Genomic DNA, 21,127 nt, shown 5'->3' on the forward strand with positions numbered 1-21,127 from the left:
CTATTCAACCTTCATTGCTGGCTGCCACAAGCCAAAACTGCAGACTGTTAGTCAATTTCAAACAAAATAGGTTAGTGGATTTAAAAATAATTTTAGAAAAAGAAGTATCATTTTATTCCAAATGTAGCCACCTTCACAGGATAAATCAATTTGTATGCAACCTGCACACTTGAAGGCAGTCATATTCATGCAAGTATCAAGGTTGTTATGCTAAGCTACATTATAGTTACCCTTGATCTACTCTCCAAGAGGTACATGCAAAAAAAAGGCATATCTAGGGATTTGATACAAAACAGCTTTTCCTCAACATAGAAGCAGCTTCTAACACTGATTCAAGCTTATTTTGCACAACAGTATAACATTTAATTCTTCAAAATGTGTTCTGGCCATGGATTTGATAAAAGGCTGCATCCATCATTAGTCACAATTCAACCTATGGCAACTGACCACATTTCAAAGTTAAAAAAAGACTTCCAATGTCTTGCTCCTTCACCCCTTTCTTCCAGATAAGCTACAAAATGTGCGTAAATCATGACATCTGACAAATAGGAGCCACAGATCAACAGAAATGACGTGCACTCTAGGTACTATTTTTCCAGTCTTGCAGCCATAAAATTGGCAATCTGTATCCCTTGCACCTAGGTATCAGATAACAAAGAGACAATATTGCCCTAATTTACATGCAAGATACCAAGTAGCCCTCTATTACTTTCAACAAAATGGCAGACTGAAAAATTGCAGAGTGGTTAAATTCAGTCTACATCTACTCAATATAAAAAGCTGAAAACTGTAGGTGTAAACATAACCATCCTAAAAAAAAAATCAGAACTAAGGGGAAAACTACCATGGGAGGCATCTCCAGTGTTATAAATTACAGCGGATCTGAAGACCAAAATGTGCAGAGATCCAGTTGAAACCAGAGTCAACAAGAGTAAATATATCAAAGTAGACACTCAAGAAGACACTGTCTGTGAACTTAAGAAAAGAGGGTTAAAACACTGCCCAAACTTTGTGCCTTCACTTCTAGAACAGCTGCTGTAAAATTCAAGGTTGCAGTCCCAGTGGGAACACGTATGTTACAAGAATGCTTGCAAGGAAAAAAAGTTTGGACCATGCACTATGTATCTTTTTATTAGGGTTTGTATGACATTCATTAGGAAGTGCAGAAGCAACGTGGACATTTATTTGGAAACAGTGCTCTGGAGACAGTTAAAATTTACCTTAAAAGTCATACATGAAATAGATAGTGCTTATTTGATAAGGCTGTTTCACAATTTGATGGAACTGGACAACTAATCCTGACACGTCATAGCTCTAAAGTGCAGTTTTCTCTGTACCTAGCAATACACTCTGAAACAGTGAATTCTGGCAAGACACAGTAAAGGAATGAAGACAGGTAGAAAAGCTGTTCTTTCATAAAACAATTATCATAAAAGATTAAACAATTGAAAGAACAAAATTATATGGGACATGACTACCATAGCAATAAACACAGCAGTGACAGATAAAGCCACCATAACACTTGTGTGTCCTATCCAAACATGGATCACATTTAACTCCTCTAGTATTTACCTCTCACTTAGCCAAGCAGATTTTTTTTTTTTTAAGGAATCTCAAATAGTGCTCAAAAGCCAGGTTCCACCTACCTTACCATCTGTGAAGTAACGACAATTCATTTTTAAAAATTTGACCACTACAGGCTCATCCTCTTCTGAGGTAGAGGACAGGACTCTCTCAACTGGTTTGAAAGCTTTTCTTGCCAAATCAGCATCCTTAAAAGAACAAAAATATCAGTGCAAAGAAACAGGACCAGAATAATGTACTTTTAGACTTTGGGTAACTAAAAGGCCAGGTTCAACCAATATTTTTCTTTTTGCTTAAGGAATAAAAATGGTGGCCATGGATGTATGTACATATGTATGTACATTTCCCACAGTATTCTGTATGCAAGAAAAGCCTTGGAACATTACAAATACCTCCATCCAAACAACAGGAATTAAACACCAAGAAAATCAGCTCACTGTCACTTCATCCACCCTGAAGCCCTCTCCACACAGTGTGCTGCTGTAATTACCCATGCAGGTGGAACAGAGATACAAGACTAAAATTAAACTGTTATTCACTTCAGGCTTCTCTCCACTCTCCTTTAATTAGTTACAGATTTGAAACGTCCAATTGCTTTAACAACAGTAGGTGGATAACCAACTCCTTAAAACTATCTAAAATCATCCTGGCCAATCATTCTTGTAAGGAAAATGAAAGATCAGCCAAGATCTTCACTAAAGATTAAATCTAGCAGTCTATATAACACAAGCCTACATATGGGTACCACTATAATATGATTAAGTAGAAAGAAATTGACTGCTCAGACTGAACTAACAGCCTCTGAGCTCAAGGATCCCAAGGCTCTGGACTTCAGAGCCGTGTGAAAAATTCCAGGGTGAAATATGACATAATTCCTCAAATTTAACTTTTTAATAATATAAACTATGCAATACATCATTTTCAATTGTTTTGATAGACTCGGGGTCCAAATGAATTTATAAACTGGGTTTCTATGCTCAGATATAATTTCTTTAATTTGGAGTATTTTAGAGATGATAAACTTTGTAGTACAGAAAATTAAAATTAAGTGTTAGTCAAAACACTACACAAAAGGTCTGTACTGTAACCTCAAAAAACTGCTATTTACATAGCCTTGAATCTCAGCTTCAGAATCAGAAATTATTTTGTGAGTTTAAGATCAGTGAACCAATGCTGTACTTACAGGGAGTTTATCATATTCGGCATCAGATGATGAAGGAGAAACGTGAGCACCAGAACTAAAAGACAGCCTCACAGTGCTTGTTTCTGGCACAAAGAGAATCTAAAGACAAACACATGTTAAAATAGTAAAATAGATGCTTCAAAAAGCTATTCACTCGAATGACAACCCAGTACTGATTACTCGTGATTGCAATACACTCCTTAACAACTACTTATTCATAGGTGGAGATGGTGGGACATACGCAGGTTTAATTAATTTACAGGATCTACCTGCATATTTTGTTTTGCAGCACAGGCAAGAAAATGAAACATTTTCCACAGAATGAGGACTTCCATTATCCCTTAAAGTTACAATCCCAGTTTGTCTTGCAACTATGGCGACTACAGAACAAGTAACTGTAAAATAATTAGGAACAGTTATTAACTTGGAACAGCAACTTCTCATATAAAGAAAAGGCCATCACTGAAGATGAGGGATTTTTAAGTGTTAGAAGTTTACAAGACCTTTCTATAAGTTGGCTTTTTCCAAAAACACATTTGTATTTCCAAATTTAAGAAAAAAAATCTTTAAATGAACCACTACTTTAACATCATGTACTACATTTCAAAGAAAAGAAATACTTTGGTTTTTTTCTTTGCTCACAGTGAACATCCCAGGTTTTCAGTACAGCAGTAGTAAAACTGCAATACAGCTTTGGACCTTCACTCCAAATGAAAACAGTAATTTACAAAAAGTCAGAGCAAAGAAATATAGTTCTAAAGTTAAAAAAAAATATTCACAGTTTAGTTTTAAACTTAAAACAGTAAGCAAAATGGTTTTATTTTTCTGATCCCAGCTTTTGTCTGCCGGGAATTTTTAGGCAAGTCACGTAATCTTTTTGTGCCTCAGTTTCCCATCTGCCTATCAGGACACTTCAATCTCTTCACGCCCATGATGCAGAATTAGAGATCAATTCTTCATGAACCAGTTGTTAGACTTCACGTTTGCATTTCCATTACTTGAGCTTGTCCCCAAACTGGTCTTATCTCTGTTGTTTTTTTTTTCTCATCTTATAGGAGACTGACTCATCTCCAACATAATGGCAAAGAGCCATTCAATTACAGTATCTAACTCTCTAAGCCTGTGATGTGTTATATATAGCATTCATTTAGGCTTTTCAAGAATCCAGGTCCCTTGCAACAGCTACAGTTATCTCTTGAGCTTCAGTTATCTTTAAGCTTTAGTGATAGCAAATAAGTAACAGAAGTCAGATATGACAATTACAAAGCTTCCCGCCCTAGCTCCAAGTAATGACCCAGTGAGCTCTCCCCATTTGAAGGATTTAAATTACTGTCCATTATCCTTGTATCCAAGTACCTGTAAGATACATGAAAGTAGTAAGAAGCTTTTAAATACATAGCAAATAATCAGGTTTCAGGTATTAAAAAAACATAAAACATTTACCTGGCCTGGCACAATCGTCTGCGTGAAAAGCTTATTGAGCTCCACAAGCTTGTTTGGGGTGATGTTAAACTTTAATGCTATACTGTTTATGGTGTCCTGGTTTCCAGCCTGAAGAAAGAGTTGAAGCTTAAGTTGAAGCTTAATGAACACATCCAGCACACCAGTTTAACTAAAACCATCTATAAGACTACTTGCAGAGAATAGATTTGATGATCTCAACACACTCTCAGTTTAATAGCTTATGTGATAAGCTAGTATCAATTAAAAAAATATTCTCTCCTACTATAAAGTAGACAAAATAGAGAAGCATTACAGATGTCCCTCTCTTTTCTCACAAAACTTTAAAAGAGCACCACCTTACTTTGAACTTGTCTGGCAGGTGGGGAAAGGACACACACTGGAAAGTTCATTACACCTTTAGAAGCTGGAGCACATCAGGCATTTGTCCTGTTCCCAGCTGTGATGCTGGGACCCTTGTGTGTGATGGAGTGTGGGGTTAAGGGACCTGGCTGGATCACACAGAGGCAGACCTTCAAGGCATAGCCAGTCCTCTGAGTTGATTCAGCAGGCTACTGCCACCCCACTCCAGCTTAAAGTGGTTTCACATCATCTCAGGACCAACACCCTTGAAGACCTAAGCAACACTATAGAAGTATTTTTCAGGATAACAAAAACTATTACTCGACTGAAGACCCATGCTACTAGAGTAAAATAGGACTGGCAGCTGTGAGAAGAGGCAGAGGAACTGGGCTGAACAGGCTTCAGGATGTGGGTCCATCTCTTCCCACACAATGATTTTTGGAGCAATCCCTATTGAAATAGGCACCAACTGCAGCCATTATTCACTTAACAGTTTTCAGCTTAGTGCCTCCAGCTCTTTCTCCACCTCAACAACCTCATTTTCAAAAAGAAGGCATGAACAAAACACACACCAATACTTACAGTATATTCTATGGTACCATGGGGTTTCTGAGAAACCATTTTTTTCTCTTTCTTTTCATTGGTTTTGTTTTGATTATCATCTAAAGAGAAAAAAAATATTTGATAATTGACTTTCAAGATGTCTATTAACATGTTTTGAAAGAAGTCAGCAGGATGTACAAATTATAGCTGTGAACAAGAACAATAGGGCACATCAAAAACACCTATTAGGCCTTAAAATTGCATTGCAAAGCAAGCAAAACTTCATCAAGTAGAGTAGGTTTAGTAACCATTCAGGAACTCTGCAAGAGTAATGTATACGTGATACCACACCAACACAGAACTGGTCCCATGTTTTTCTCTGTGATTCCTACATAATTCAGCTGTTGGATACAAGTACTTTGTGTGATGAGGTGCTCTCAGGGCTGAGGCAGAAACCAGCAGATGAGTGTACTCACAGACACTGCATCAGTATGACTACCACTAATACTGGCTAATCACCACCAGCAGCACATCATATTTAAATCTAATATAAAGTCACAAGGTAAAAGTATGCTAAGAATCCTGCAAAAAGTGCATGCACACAGCATAGTCAAATAACAGAAAGCATAAAGCTGATACAGAAGACATTTTCCATCAGCTACAGCATGCGAATCTCATTGTACCTGCAGAAGCTCTTGCAAGACCCGAAAGTCACACAAGAGCTCACAGGAGGACAAGCTGAGCAACTATTTCCAACTTATCAAAACAGAGACTGAACAAGGCCCAAGGATTAGGGAAGATGCCTGCTTCCCAGCCAACCCCAGCTCCCCAAAAGTGATGCTGGCCCAGAGGGCTGACCCTCCTCACCCTGAGCCCACACTTGCCTACCTGGAGGGGATGAGGGCGGCATGCAGCCCCAGCTCCAGGAGCAGGGCTGGGATGGAGAGAGACAGTACATGGCTGACCCACTCACCCAGCCCGCTCACCCCTGACCCCTTGTAAAGTTCCTGCTGCCTCTGGCAGTGTGGTGCAGCCCCGCTGGGCCAGGGAGACGTGAGAAGGCAAGGCAGAGCTGGGCACAGCAAAGCCAGCAGCCAGGACCAGGAGCAGGGAGACTCTGCCCTCCTGGGACAGCTCCTCCTGCAGTCCAAGTCAGCAGCTCTGGAAGGAGATGAGGGAGGAAAGGACAGGGAATGGTAGCACAGGACTTCTGGCTTGCATTCAGGTTTTGCTGCAACCTTTGCTATTTCCAGAGAGCAAGAAGCAGATAGTAAAAAGAAGGGTGAGACTCACCTGCCCCAGTGTAATGTACACAAGAGGAAAGGAGGGGCCCAGAAGCATGCTGTACCTGACCCTTCTGCCAGCCCATTTCCACATCAAGATTAATGCTGGGGCTGTCTCAGCATCTTTCAGAGGCTGCACGGTCAGATACCATCTCCTTCAGTCAACAGAGACTCACAGACCGCTGTACACACCTGAACAGACATCCAGGTGCTACTGCAGGGGTACTCCACCCACTACTCACCAAGGATTCAGTCATGAGAAGCGCCATGGACAGTCATACAACAGACAGCCAAGACATTTTACCATAATGTAATAGAGGCAGAAAGCATCCAGAGACTAAACACAGACAAGGTAAGTCCATGTGAATAGTACACATTACATAAAGAACAGAGGTAGGGAGAAAAAGATCAAGATGATGCTGGCTTTTCTGGCATAGCATTTTGGAGCTGAGCACCACTCAATGATCTCAGACATTTAATCTCTGAGACTGGAGACCCCCAGTAAAACTTCAAAATTAGCATTCTTTCTCCCTTTTTCTGGACGTTTGCATTTCCACCACTGTCACACCATCTTCCTCCAAAATCAAAGCAGTCAGTGGTGAAGAATAGAAACACAGGTAATGACAACATTAGCAGGGCAGGGTATTAAACTATCAGGAACACAATGCCAGTATGGCAGATGAAGAAGTGGCAAACAGTGGATGTTTCCTTAATCCATTATTTACATACAACTGCCAACAGAGCCATAATCCCATCTCAAGAAACTACCTTAAACTCCCTGGAGTGAATTTACACTACTCTGTGCTAACTCAGGAGCACTTCAGTTATTCCAGCATAAGTAGAACCACGTATCACACCCACGCAGGCCAACTACCCAAGGTGCCTATGATCTACCAGCAGAGAGAGAAGAAAGGCTTACGGGTAGACTTCATCTTCTAGTAAATTATTTGATCTATCCAGAAAAACTAGATAACTATTCAGATATATTAAAACTTGCTTAGCTCTGAAACAGCACACTAAGTAGGAAACAGAACAATTATTTCATACAAACGAGACGTGCAGTAGTAGTAGTAGTAGAGATGTAGAAAAAGGAAAACATTTTGTACCGATCGAGTGTGCAAAAAGTTCAAGTCTGTGTGTGGCTAGGAGGAATAACAATACGCAATACAAGCAGTTTCTCTGCAGAGGTTAATAAGTTTCGTTCCCAAAGCTTTATCTTTGGTGAGCACTCACCATGCCACATTGGCACAAGACCAAAAAATATTCTAGCAATAGAGGTATATTTCTCCTCTGCAGCTTCCTACCTGAGAGGGGATGTTCCTCTCTCTCATACCCCAGTAAAATACCTTGTATTTTTCAGGTCCTCCTAATGGGCTGCATAACTTTGGAGATAAAAAAATCCCAACAACCTATCCAGTGAAAAGTTATAATTTGAAATACTGTGTTACAAGGCGTTAGGTAATATGCTGTAGTTCTTAGCTGGCAGGACTGTGGGTCTGTTTGTTTAGCAAGGTCTCCAGCACAACCATGCACATACAGGAGGGTGAGCCAGATAACCACACATAGTTGGAAACTGAAAACTGCACAGACAGACAAGAGAGAAGCTGAGTCTAGTCTAAACACAATACAGTACTTCTTTTGCCAGTAAAGGTTAATAAATCCTAAATAAGCCTAACAATGAGACAGTGTGTTTTGCTTTCACATCTACATGATAGAACACACGCTGTTTAGCCTGTTTAGCTACAGGCCAAAAGAAGCAGTCACAGTTTGTGAACTTATTTGTCTTTTAAAACAAAAATCTGGTACTTGTTTAAATACCTTTTTCTTCCTTGATTTTTTTTGTTTGTTTGTTTTTTGTTTTTTAAATCCCACCAGCAAGGGGTTCTGGACACCCTCCTTACAGTGAGCATAACAGCTTGGCAGGCTTTAGCAATTACAAACAATATTGTACCACTATGAACAGTGGAAATTCTTAGCTATTTTGAATTTTAAATTGTGCATATAAAGAATCATAGAAAAAAAAAACAACTTTAAAATAGTACATTAAAACATTCAAATCTTTAGAGGAAAAGAAATCCAATAAATCCATTAAATCTGACAGGCACTGCTAATCCCACATACTGTACTCATAGTGAGGCCAAGGTCACAAAGCACAGTCTGCATGAATGGTTACAGTGGAGGGGGTGGAAAGCCTGGTAAACAACCAAAACACCACAATATGCTATTTCTCCAGCTCCCTTACTCCCTTACACTCTCTCATTTCTCCTTCTAGAAGCCAGGTGTTTTCTGGTGTGATCTGAAGGTAGCTATCTCTAGCTCTAGCAGCAGTCCCAAAGGCACCCAGTGACGATGGAGTCCTTGGAAACCACATTTATTTCAGACAGAATTAGATGGAAAAGTCACATCTCTCCACAGGCTTTAAAATAAAAGCCATTGGCTACTTCCTGTACTTGGACAGCTGCTTAGTGGTGAAGTAACTCACAGCTCTGGCTCCCAAGTCTTCCGGCACTGCATGTACACTGAAGATGGGATCGTATAGCCAGGAGAACCAACTAGGTGTTAATGCAAATTTCATCACACTGCATTTTTATGAAAAGGGCAGAGTGGGTGGACTGAACCTCCCTGTCATTTCAGGAAACATGCAAAATAAGAATTATGCAAAACAAGTAAAATTAATAAGCAATGAGAAGAAGAATTCAAAGTAAGAACAGGCAAGAAAATACAGGTCTATTGAAAACAGATAGGTCTAGAATAGGATTTTTTCTGCCCTTACTGGTATATTTAATACCTCTGTTTCCTAGCAGACTTTTCATATTTCACTTTGCAATGCTACAAGAAACTTTACCAAAAAAGAGTTAGTCAGGAAAAATTTGGAAAGCAGCTCTTGAAGGAGTATGACAAAGGCATCAGTTTATAACCCAAAAGACCTTGACATATGATAGGAGAGTTACACCTCTGCAGCTAGAGTAAATAGCTGCATATCAACAGAATTAATAAAGTAAATAGCATCAATAGATCCCCGGGCTGCTCATGCTGACAAACCATGTGCCACTGCAAGACAAAACCATCAACACCAACCTTAGGGACTAACCTGCTGCTGGCCAAAGTCAGTGCAGGGCTTCTCAGTGCTGGCAGTGACAACTGCACCTGCCCAGCAGCTCCTGAGCAATCAGTCAGGCTGGTGCCTGGTAATGGAATGGTGAAGTAAACAAGGGGCCAAAGGACTGACCACTGCCTACCCCAGGTAAACAAACTCAGTATCCTGAGAGAATAGAGGCAATGACATGCTTAGACCAAAAGTCCATTTTACTCATTAATCTATGTCTTACCAAACACTTAGGCAGCATGTAAATAGGTCTTTCTAGTCTTTCCCCTGACTAGTTCCCTTGGCTTCTAAAAATCATGGATTTCCCAGGATAGAGAAGCAGCATCCACTAAACTGCCCAGTCCCTTCAAGACCTCCACACCAGTTCAGTGCCAATGAACCCCATTGTACCATGTTGTGCTACATAAAGTGCTGCTTCCTTTCTTGTACTTTATACTTAATTTCTTAATTTCACTGAGCATCCTAACTAACATTATTTTTAAGAGTGAATAAATATTCCTTATTCGTCTTCTGCATACCATTCATGATGCCACAAATTCCAGTAACTTCTTAGTTATTTCATTTTTTCAGGTTGACTAATACTAGCATACTTTAGAATCTTATTTCTCTGATCACAAAGGCTATCCTTCTCATTACATTTTCCTTTTCCACAATACCCTTTTTCAGATGAAGAAAGAAAAAACAACTGCGATTTTAAGATGCAAAAAAACATTAATTTGTGCTATGACACAATGAGGGTTTCTTTAAATTATACTATTTTCCCACATCACTGAGCACACCTCTGCTGTTTTAGGGCATTCCAGTCCCACGTCTCTGTGATAGTTTTTTTTAAGAAATAAAACTATATTACTACAGTCTAGCCAAGCACCAGGACCAAAGAGTAAAAATATGACGGTAGCTAACAAGACATGCAATAAATTCATGGGAGAACAGATATCATCACTTGGTGTAACCTAATGAGAGTAGCGATAACAAAAAATGAAGTAAACAAGGTTTCTTGTGGTAACTCCCTTGCCATTGAGTGAGGTCTGGTAACAATCATCTTGTCAAAGATGGAGGACAGGTAAGCATCACATAAGTCATTCTAGAGAAACAGAGACACCTCAGGAATCTGAAAGTCCTGCTTAGACTGGTAGGGGAGGAAGGAGAAAGATAAATCAGTTTATCAGAGCCATTTCTTGTTCAATTTCTATGTTCTAGATTAACATTTTAAGAACTTTCAGCAATGATGCTATATGCAGGATCGTGTATGGGACGATTTAACTGAGCCTCCACAAGCAGTTTTCTGGCTCTTCTTGTGGCTCTCAAAGTGAACTGAAATACACTCACATAAAAAGTATTAGTTTTAAATAAAATGTCTTTCAACTCCTGTCAAGCACAGGTGAACCAGACCACCACAGAGGATAGAGCACTGGTTTTGGGACACCCTCCACACACTCTGACATCCCAGCACTTCCCCCAGACTACAGCAGTCTTTTAGGAAGGCACATTATTATCCCAGCCCCATTCCATCCTTTCGCCAGCTAAAGCAGCTGGTGTACACATCCCCAGAAAGGTTTTTAGGCATCTGACCAAACCTGTCCCACTGAAGAAAAGGTAGCAAGTTAGACAGAAATATTATCTGCTTCTATTTAGGCATGGACTGCTACAAGGTTAAAAGAGAAGAGAAAAAACCCAACAGAGACAAAATAAGCAAAAAAAAAAAAAACAAAAAACCGAACCCAAAAAAACCAACAAAAACCCAAACCTACAATAATCCACCATCTTAGGTGCCTGTGCTTCCAACTTTGCTTCCCACTTTTCCCACACCCTCCTGTCAAGCTCTCAACTCTATGTCTGTAGTTTTTCTTTACTAAATAATATTTTTTGGCTTCCAGCTTCTCTACTGTTGAACTCAACTGAAACAAGAACTCAGCTGTCATCCAGCATGACCACACTTGTGCTCCTTCACTAGTGAAACTTCCTACCACAGGAAAATAGCAATACAAGTCCAGACACATGATTCTCAAGTATCTACACCTTGGACAACTTTTCTCTGGTCTCAATAGAAAACTGCTTGTGATTTTCCACTAGTTATTTTCCAAGGAAGTCTTTCAAAGGAATAAAGAGATCACCAGAAAATACAGTGCCCCCCCAAAACATGACAAGTAGTTCAAAGAACTGATATAAAAGAAGGTAATAATTCCTTCTGCTATAAATTCAGAAGGTATTTTAAGGCACATTTAAATATGAATGTAGCTATTGATATTCATGCAATATTCACATACTGCAGCTTCTACATGAAAAACTGCAGATATTTTCAGGGAGTTTAAACTTCATCTTACTTACTCCTTCCTCCTCTTGCAGTGCCACAAGCAATGCCACATTTTACATGCTTAACAACTTACTACCACCTGAATGTGCTGCAGTAAAACATGAAGTGACCATTTCCCACCACAGTTAAAAGCTAAAAACAACCCACTGCCATCGTTTGCACACACACACTGCGAAAGGATGGAGGACAGACAACACCCACACCTGGGCAATGGGGTATTTTTGGGCAATGGGACATGCAGAAATACCCAGAAAGCAGGACACACAAGCCCTTCAGGGACAGCACAGCAGAGTGAGGACTCACCAAGAGTGCCACCCTCCAGGCAGCTAAGCAACTCTCACATATAAGATGGGAAGATGTGTGCTGATGGTTTCGAAGTTTCCTTTCTAAGGGTCTGCTTGAAAAGTAGTAGGAGTAAAGATCCTACCTAAAGAGGTTTAAAGGGTCACTGAGGTTTAAGAGAAGAGAAAAGAACAAACAAAAAATCCCCACACCACCTGATTTCAGAGGAAGGTAGTTCATATACTCCAACTACCAAGAGGAAAATTTGACACATTATTGTCAAGAAGCAGAGATATGCAGCCAACAGCCCAGTGCTTTAGCTCTTTCTCTTGGCTGGAGACAATATGCCAGCAGCTGAAATGTACTGGAACTAGAGTACTGCTGAGGCAGTGTGCCACAGGGCAGCTAGAAAGAAGCAGTGAAGTGACTGGAAGACTCTATACTGGATGCTGGAGTCAGAAGGAAAGCTTAAGGGAGAGGATGAGCAGTGCTGTGAGCAGGGAGGGTGTGAAGTAAAGACAGAGGTGGAGAGTTCCTGGCATTCACTAGAGGTGCTGTCTGAAGACACAGAAAGGGTTCAGATCAAACAATAGCCTCATATCAGACAGAAACCAGACATACTTCTGCAGGTAGACACAAGTACTTAAGAAAAAGTACTATTTGCCTAAGCACAGCAAGACTGCAGAGAAAGACATCCTAGATGCATGTGCCTGCTGACAGAGACTGCACAACCATTCCTCTGCTAACAGGGGATGCTGATGGGCTGGACAGCCTCTGCCTCCAGCTCCTGTGAAACTTATACTGGGAAGAAGCAGATGAGTGACTCCCAGGGAACATTTTCCCACCTTTTTCCAGGTGTAAAGCTGCCTCTCTGCAATGTGATTATTTGGAGTTGTGGGGAAGAAGAATGGAGAGAACACAGATAGGGAGTGCTAAGGTCCTTGTACACCAAAACAGGTATGACAAGTCTACTGTGAGAGATAGCAGGTTTCTAACAGAGCAATGAAAATAGGTAGAAACATGAGTTAAGTTTTTGGGACTATGAACATGCTTTTCAGGTCTGCCAAGGACCATTCCTTGCTGCTAAATACAAAATAGGAAAAAGTTAAGATATTTATCAGTTTGACAGGGGAATAGCTCCCAGCTGCAATGATTGTATCATCCCCTAAGTAAACTGGTTACACATATTTTTGTGTTTGGGAAAATGTCCTACACGGTGCAAATGTTTTCTGTTCTGAGTCTCTCTGAGACAGAGGGGGTACATTAGCAAACATCTTCAGCTGTCTGTGGATCAAAACAAAGATTACATTTCCTTTTGGGATTGAGGCAGAACTATAACACACACCAAGATGTTTTTTAAATAGCTGTTTAGATTTCAAAAAATCATTTTGTAATTTCCTATGGAATATAACGTACAAAATATAATGATCCTGAGCATCTCTCCAATGAGAAAGTAGTTATTGTTTCAAGAAAACAAGGTGCAAAAGGAAAACAAATTGAGATAAAACAATATCATTTTTGCTAGTTACATAGCTCATACAATTTTTCCCAGAATAGTTTTATCTAGAAAGGACCTCTAAAAGTCTCTAGTCCAGCTTCCCTGGAGCAAGCACCTTTCAAGTAGATCAGGTGGCACTGGGCCCCATCCAACCCTAACTCTGTTTCCAGAGATGAGGAAGCTACAGCCTCTCTGGTCATTTAAATCAAGTCCCCATGATACAACTCTTGGAGATTTTTTTACTAGACATTTTTAAATTTTGTTACTTTACTGAAGCTGATAGCTCACACTGGCATATTATGGGGATATAATATCTACTACAGGGATATGATATCTACCTACTAGAAAGTGTCAAAATACCAAACACAAGAAAGTAGTGTCAAAACCAAAAGTGATCCTCAAGAGCCTTAAGTTCTACACAAGCTGTACACCTGTAGATGTCTGACTTGTCCAAGAGTGTATGTTGGCAGCTGGGTAGAGCACTTCATTGCAGAGGTATTCTTATTTTATGTTATAAATCAGGTTAGTATTTTTAAATTTGTAGGGAAAACAAAATTCCCAAATTTATATTTGTTCAATGCAGCTATACAAATGAAAAGCATAAATAAAAATGGTACAGAAATTAAAAAAAACAAACTAGGTAATTTTCCTTACACAAAAGAATACTTTAAAAAAAAATGCCAACAGGTCACAAATTAGATAATATTTAGAATATGCTAAATAACTGTAAAAGCAACCACACAACACTTTGAGTATAAAAGCCAAGATTTCTTCTACGAGGAAACACTAAAAATCTCCAACATATAATTTGAACTGCACAATGTTTATTTTTGTTAGGTTGTTTAGATAGTTTTTTTTTTATATATATAAAACACAGGAAATCCACTTTTCATACTAAGCAATAGTTAAAAATCACCCTTTCACACATCTAACACCAATTTCTTTAATGAATTTGCCTTGATAGTGATAAAGGGTCAATGCACTTGAGTCTGTACAACTTTGCCTGCATACAGACCCCAACATCAGTCCCCCTGGAACAGTACTGGATTTGGACACAGCTCCACAAGCAGCTTACATTGACCTACAAACAGTGCTGACAGACAGCACTGCTTGTGAACCTGGTTCAGGTGTCAGTGCCTAAATGCATCTATCTCAACAGCACCACGATAAAATTTCTGACTCTCCACTACATCAGGGACTCAAATACAATACAGACAGAGGAAAATCATCCTGTCAGCAGAGAAGGGCTGAGGGAATGCATACTTAGACATCACAGACAGAGACACGTGCATTTTAGAAAGTTCTTAGCACTACATATGCCATTTCCTTTCATTGATTTTGCTTCATGAACACACAGCAGCTTGTCTGGAAAGGCTGTGCCATAAAGTCAACCAGGACATTGTCTCTTTATAACATATGCTGTACTGCCTTATCTATTGGTTGGTGATTGTGAGTTTATTGGCCAAAATATTGATGAAAATCACAAAGACTCTAAAGATATGGGACATATACCCTATTTTCATGTACAGAGATTACATGAGCATCTGGTGTGCTGCTGACTGCCATCACTTCATCATAAAGATCCTCAGAAGCCATAGAAAAGAGCAACTCAGACTATGTATATTACTACTGATACCAAGCACAACCTGTCAAGTCACATCATAGACATCATGACAGACTGACAAGACATAAGAAAACATCACTATGGAAAGATGGGAGTGAGAGTGTAACAGAATAGGAGATCTGAATTAATATTGTATTCATTAAATACAGGTGAAAGCAGTTCTGTTTTTTAGACCATTTAGGCTACCTTCTGATGGTATATTTCAAGCATAATATGGGAAGTTGCTGAAGAAGAGAAATTAAAAACTTGCCTTGGGGATACCAAGCTTGAGTTATGCAGACACCCAGAGAATGACTCCCTCACACCTCTGCTTGGAGATGAAAAGATCTGCAGTGATTTTGAATGCACTCTCTCACGTTCCTTATGTACTTGGCTTATGAACATTCCTGCCTTAAAGAGATAAAAATCTTACAAAAGTAAACCTCATGTGTGAAACTACAAAGAGAATATCCTGCCTCCTCCCTGTTAGCAGAGATTCCAAGGAAACCACAGGGAGTCACCAGGCAGGGGAGAGAGCCTATGGTACTGATATACCTGGACGCTGCAGGGTGCTGCTCCACAGGCACTCAGGTGACAGGTCCTGGAAACCTGGATGGGGGAAGAGGCAAAAGATCCATCTGCCCGGTTGGCAGCCCTCCCAGGAAACACTGACCTGAAAAAGCTGTAAGAGAGTCCAGTCCTCTCCCCGAGCATGAGATGCACTACCAAAATCACCTCCAATGAGCTGCACAGCCCTTGCAGGCACTCAGAGTACCTTCACAGGTCACCCAGGCTCAGCAAGCACAAGACACAACAGGCAGGTGGCACAGCCTGGGGAAGTTCAGACTACCCCAAACATGATGAGTCGGTGGACCCTGGAAGTGAAGGACTTGCTAACCACACAGATCTATTTCCATTTTTTATCCCTGGCATAAATATAACAACCCTTTCCATTAGTTCTCCCGACACACTTCCTTTTCCCCTCCTGCACACAAAGCTGACTCAGCCTTGCTGTAACCAAGCACTCCACAGGTTTCCTCCCTTGCTCCAGGGGCACCTTTTTAAAGATGTTAAATGCAGAGTATCTCCCCTCTGGGGAGATACTCCAGTAATTCCTGTTCAACATACAAAATACTGTCTCATTAAATGGCCAGATACTGGTTTTTTTCCCCTTCAGGACTTCTGTCACAGTGTTTAGGACTCCTGCTTGTTTGAGACAGAAATCAGAGCCACAGTAAGAGGAGGTTTTGTTAATCTCACCTCCCACTTGCTGCAGAAATTGAACATCATACATTGAATGAGAAAGGACGGCTTTATGACTAGAGAGCGGGATGATAAGCTAGTTAGCTGATAAAAGGAATTGTGATGTAGGACAAATCAAAACCAAATTTTTCCTCATGATGCATTTTTTAACAGAGACCAGTTTTTCACATCTGCTGGCTACTAATGATTTCAAGCAAAATCAGTGCAGTCTTTCTACCACAGCTGGTAAAAAGATGTAATATTTTACGCTGGGACAAGTATACCAACAAAATTCAGAATATTGTGATTTACCTTAATGTGTATGACTATTACACTGGCTGCTTTCAGAAAGTCACTTTTTTTTTCCTGTTTCAGTGTCTTCGGTGCCAAAACACAAATTATCTTCTTCAACTAGATAGCAATTCCTGACAGAAATCCTAGTTCTCTAGTCTAACTGGAGTCCACCTAAGAATTCTGTCCCAGACACATGCATCCAGCTCTAGAGCTGGTACACTGGTGCTTTCAGCTGTTACAGTTCCATTGCTGGGTTCCTGCAACTTGCCTTGTGTTTGTGAAAGTGTTTTAGGGCCCCTGGCATGTTGGGAGGAAAAAAGCAAAACAATCAGAAAAGTGGAAAAAAAAAAAAAAATTGAAGCAAAGCAGGTCGACATCTTCCAACAAGAACAGGCCTCCCACAGGAAGTGTGTCTGAACTAAGCAGCTCAGTTGAAGAAGTAGGTCAACCAGGTTATCCCAAGAAAGGAAAAAACACCTTGGGCACTGGATATAGCAGCCTGCAAACCATTGCACTGTGCCAGACAGACACATCCTTGCAAAGCTGAAAGAAGATTAATGCAGCAAAAACAGCAAAAAGAGTACGGTTAAGAAGCTGACTGCCATATAAGTCAAGAAATGAGGCAAAAATAAGAAGAAAGGAGTCCATTTATTTCCATTGGTCTCCAAGACAGAAAGTACTGGGGCCTATGTTGTCTTAAGGCAAGAAAATAAGGGCTATATCTGCTCTTAGAGATTTGAAGATTAAATAGTAAAAATATATTTCAGAATTACAGAGACACTGCAGAACAACAGAAGTGCTATAAGAAAAGGAAAATATGAGGTTGCACTGGAGTAACCTTCTGGCAGTGGGATCTGTTCAGCCACTTAGCAGTGCCTCAAGAGTAATGATCAATACCTCATACCATGAGGCTATCTGTAACAGTGCCACCACAGTGCATGCAGGTATGCTGTATGGAAGAGTCTTGGCTAGGGAGAGCCGTGCTGGAGGATCCCTTTCTACAAGATTCAGGAAACCTGACCCCTCCTCAGCTCTTTGATGCCACCTGCCAGCTGCAGGCGTTAATGCAACAAGGCACTTGGGTACGGGGTGAGAAGCCCCTTGCCCCATTGCTGCACTTGAATCTTCTTCAAAGAGTAAGAAAAGTCTTTTAACCATGCTCCTTTCTACAAAGTGTGGCAAGGAGCATCACCACCTCCAGTTCTTTGCAACCTTCAGAAACTGTGTTAGTCTTTCTACCAGAGAAGAGGGACCTACTGAGTCAACAAAATCCTTTTGACAGAGTATCAACCCTTGCATAAATCTATTAAAAGAAATGACATTCAAAGTGAAAGAGTAAGGATGTCACTGTCAGCATTTATGAATTTATAAAGGCAAACATAGTCATAAGCTTCTAATGAAGGGATGAGCTGTGTAAGGAACAAAATGTAGGGAGAAGTGTGATCCTTCTCCATTAGTCTTAGAACAATAAATAAAGAAGGATTCATAGTCCTGTGAAATATAAAAAGGAGATTATCCAGAGGACAGAGGTCTTCATTCTTCTAGATTGACAGACAAGACCCTTCTAGGCTCAAAGCAGCTTATGACAGCACTTCCATTAAACTACAAAATAAAGTATGTATGCATCGTCATATCAACACACAGATGAGAATCTGAAAGAATGTTTCTACACCTAATGCATTTTTCTTTTGATTAGGAAAAGCGAACATCTTGGCAAAGCGCAGAAAGCATTTAGAAAAAAGAATTAGTAATTCCTGTATCAAATTTTCTTAAAGTTATCGACATAAAGTAAAAGCTGAGTAATAGGAAAAAACTGACTACCAAACAAACAAAACCCTCAAACCCTTAATGCACATACAGTCAGAAAAATAATTAACCATAGATAAACGAGAGAGACTATTTCAGTCAGAGCACCTCTGAAGCATCAATAAACTAACAACTTAGGGGGGAAAAATGTGGAAGAAAAAATAATTATGTATATGCAACCGTAATAATAAGTAACCAAGCGATACATACGCACACTTAGACATTTTCATATGAAACTCTATCGATAGTTAAAAAAATAGTCTTGTCAGATCTGCCAGTATCTTCCCACCTCTGGAGCCAAGAGATCTTCCAGCAGGGAACTGCTGAGTACACACCTGCTGACAGAACTTGGGTCAGCAAGATGGATGGTTTTGTCCTCTGCAGCATGAAGGTGAAGGCTAATATACAAGTCCAGCTTGTACAGGCTGCTACAGGTGCAGGGAGAACTCCTGGAAACTGCTTGGGATGTTAGTGAAGGAAGCAGTTTTCAGGAGAGCAGCAAGAACAAATGGCTAAACTGATAACCAGTCAGCTATAGCTGCAGTGGGTAACACAGGCAGACTAATGCTATGGCAACCATGAATTCCACCAAAATTACTTAATTTTGAAAGCTGAATAGGGAACATGGAGCTATTGCACTTGCTTCAGTTGGGTAAAAAGCCATATTTAGGAACAACCAAAAGCAGGCAGTGAAGCAACACCTCTCTCTCTATGGATGGAAAAGTTATGGAGGGTTTGTCTCCGTGGATTTTGCCAGTTGGGTACGTGCTCAGCTCAACAGCAGAATTAATTTCTTGTATTTCTCAACAGAAATTCAGGATTTCTGAAGAACCCAGGAGCTCTGGACATCCCCATGACAGTCAGTAGCATCTCAAGTCACCTCTGTAACTATGCCAGTCCATATGAAACATGGGAAACAAACACCAGTAAAGCCCGAGTTTGTATTGACTGTTGTATGACAAGCCAAAGGATGACCTGGAGAGCTTTACATTCTCCCTCATGAGCACTGCAGCACTCGCCAGTCAGAGACAGGGATGCCATCATCCTCCTTCTCCCCATTGTTCCACTGCAATGGAACAAGGTGAGGCCACACCTGGAGTACTGTGTCCAGTTCTAGGCCCCTCAGTTCAAGAAGGACAGGGAAGTGCTTGAAAGAGTCCAGCGCAGAGCTACTAAGATGATTAAGGGAGTGGAACATCTCTCTTATGAGGAAAGGCTGAGGGAGCTGGGTCTCTTTAGTTTGGAGAAAAGGAGACTGAGAGGTGACCTCATCAATGTTTTCAAATATGTAAGGGGTGAGTGTCAGGGAGATGGAGTTAGGCTTTTCTCAGTGGTGACCAGTGATAGGACAAGGGGTAATGGGTGTAAACTGGAGCATAGGAGGTTCAAGTTGAATATCAGAAAAATTTTTTTACTGTAAGGGTGACAGAGCCCTGGAACAGGCTGCCCAGGGGGGTTGTGGAGTCTCCTTCACTGGAGACATTCAAAACCCACCTGGACACATTCCTAGGCGATGTACTCTAGGGGGCCCTGCTCTGGCAGGGGGGGTTGGACTAGATGATCTTTCGAGGTCCCTTCCAACCCCTAGGATTCTATGATTCTATGATTCAAAGGGCCAACTGGTTTTCACAAAACAACTGGAACACTAGGGAAAACAAATTCAGCTATCTCAAACTGCTAAATTCCTTTAGGTTAAAAAAAAAAAGTAAAAAATAATAATTAAAAAAAAAAAAAAAGATAAAATCACAGCTTTTAGCAGAAGCTCTTTACTAGGAATGCAAAATGAGTTTTAGATTTTATAATTTGGTTTTTTTTCTTTAAATTAGCATACTAACAAACAGGAAAGGGTTCATAGGTTCATTCATTAACAGTTTTCCAGTTTTCCTTCTACAGGGTTTATTTCAGTAACAGTGTGGTTAGTACTTCAAACAAGAATTAGGTTTTCTTTTCAGTCCAAGACTATTGATCTGATCAGATTTCAACCTGCCACAAATTACAGACTGGTCAGTAAATCACTGTAAACTCTTTAGCCCGTCAAGAAATGCGATTTCCAAGATTTAACTTGTTTTTTCTAAGATTCATGTTCCCTCATAAAAGACAATCTCTAGGCATGGACTAGTCTGCATGTGTCAGTCAACACAACATTTTTACTGCTGATTCATTTCCTTTGCCTAATGAGGACTCAATTCTCAGGAAACAGCCTGCACACTTTCATGTACACTGTGTGAGAGGGAAACAAGTTTGCTTCTAGGATACCTAAGATCTTCTATTGCCTGCCTTCTCTTAAAAAAGGATTCCATCCAAGATGGAAACAGAGTCCTCTTAATCTAAAAGATAAAACCTACAAAATACCAAGAGAAAATGTGGAAGGAGAGCATTTCATAAATCCTATCTAAAATTACTTTAGGGAATCTCACAAATTATAATCCAGAACTGCAAGCAAATCTGTATATAACTCATCTCACATACTAATTCACATTTTTTTCCTGAGTTACTTGCAACAATACATAAATGCAAAAGAATACAAAAATGTATTTATGATTAACTGAAGTACTGATACTTTTGGGGAGAGGAAACAAGCTTTCA

At 40.1% G+C, this 21,127-nt stretch overlaps 1 protein-coding gene across 10 annotated transcripts in view; it reads right to left on the reverse strand.

Moving 5' to 3' along the window:
* The window catches only part of NCOA7 (nuclear receptor coactivator 7), an 85,476-nt gene that overhangs the window by 21,859 nt on the left and 42,490 nt on the right, over positions 1-21,127 (reverse strand). For 7 of the 10 annotated variants that reach the window (XM_071741011.1, XM_071741009.1, XM_071741013.1 and 4 more), the window contains 4 exons: positions 5,153-5,232; positions 4,211-4,318; positions 2,768-2,866; positions 1,647-1,772 (listed from right to left, as the gene is read on the reverse strand). In XM_071741011.1, the coding sequence (XP_071597112.1) occupies positions 1,647-1,772; positions 2,768-2,866; positions 4,211-4,318; positions 5,153-5,232 (413 nt within the window). Of the gene's footprint in view, positions 1-1,646; positions 1,773-2,767; positions 2,867-4,210; positions 4,319-5,152; positions 5,233-9,474; positions 9,634-21,127 lie in introns of those variants that run through there. The other 3 variants (XM_071741012.1, XM_071741019.1, XM_071741014.1) reach the window with 3 other exon arrangements.

This window comes from Heliangelus exortis, chromosome 3 (assembly GCF_036169615.1).
Source record: "Heliangelus exortis chromosome 3, bHelExo1.hap1, whole genome shotgun sequence".
NCBI classification, from domain to species: Eukaryota; Metazoa; Chordata; class Aves; order Apodiformes; family Trochilidae; genus Heliangelus; species Heliangelus exortis.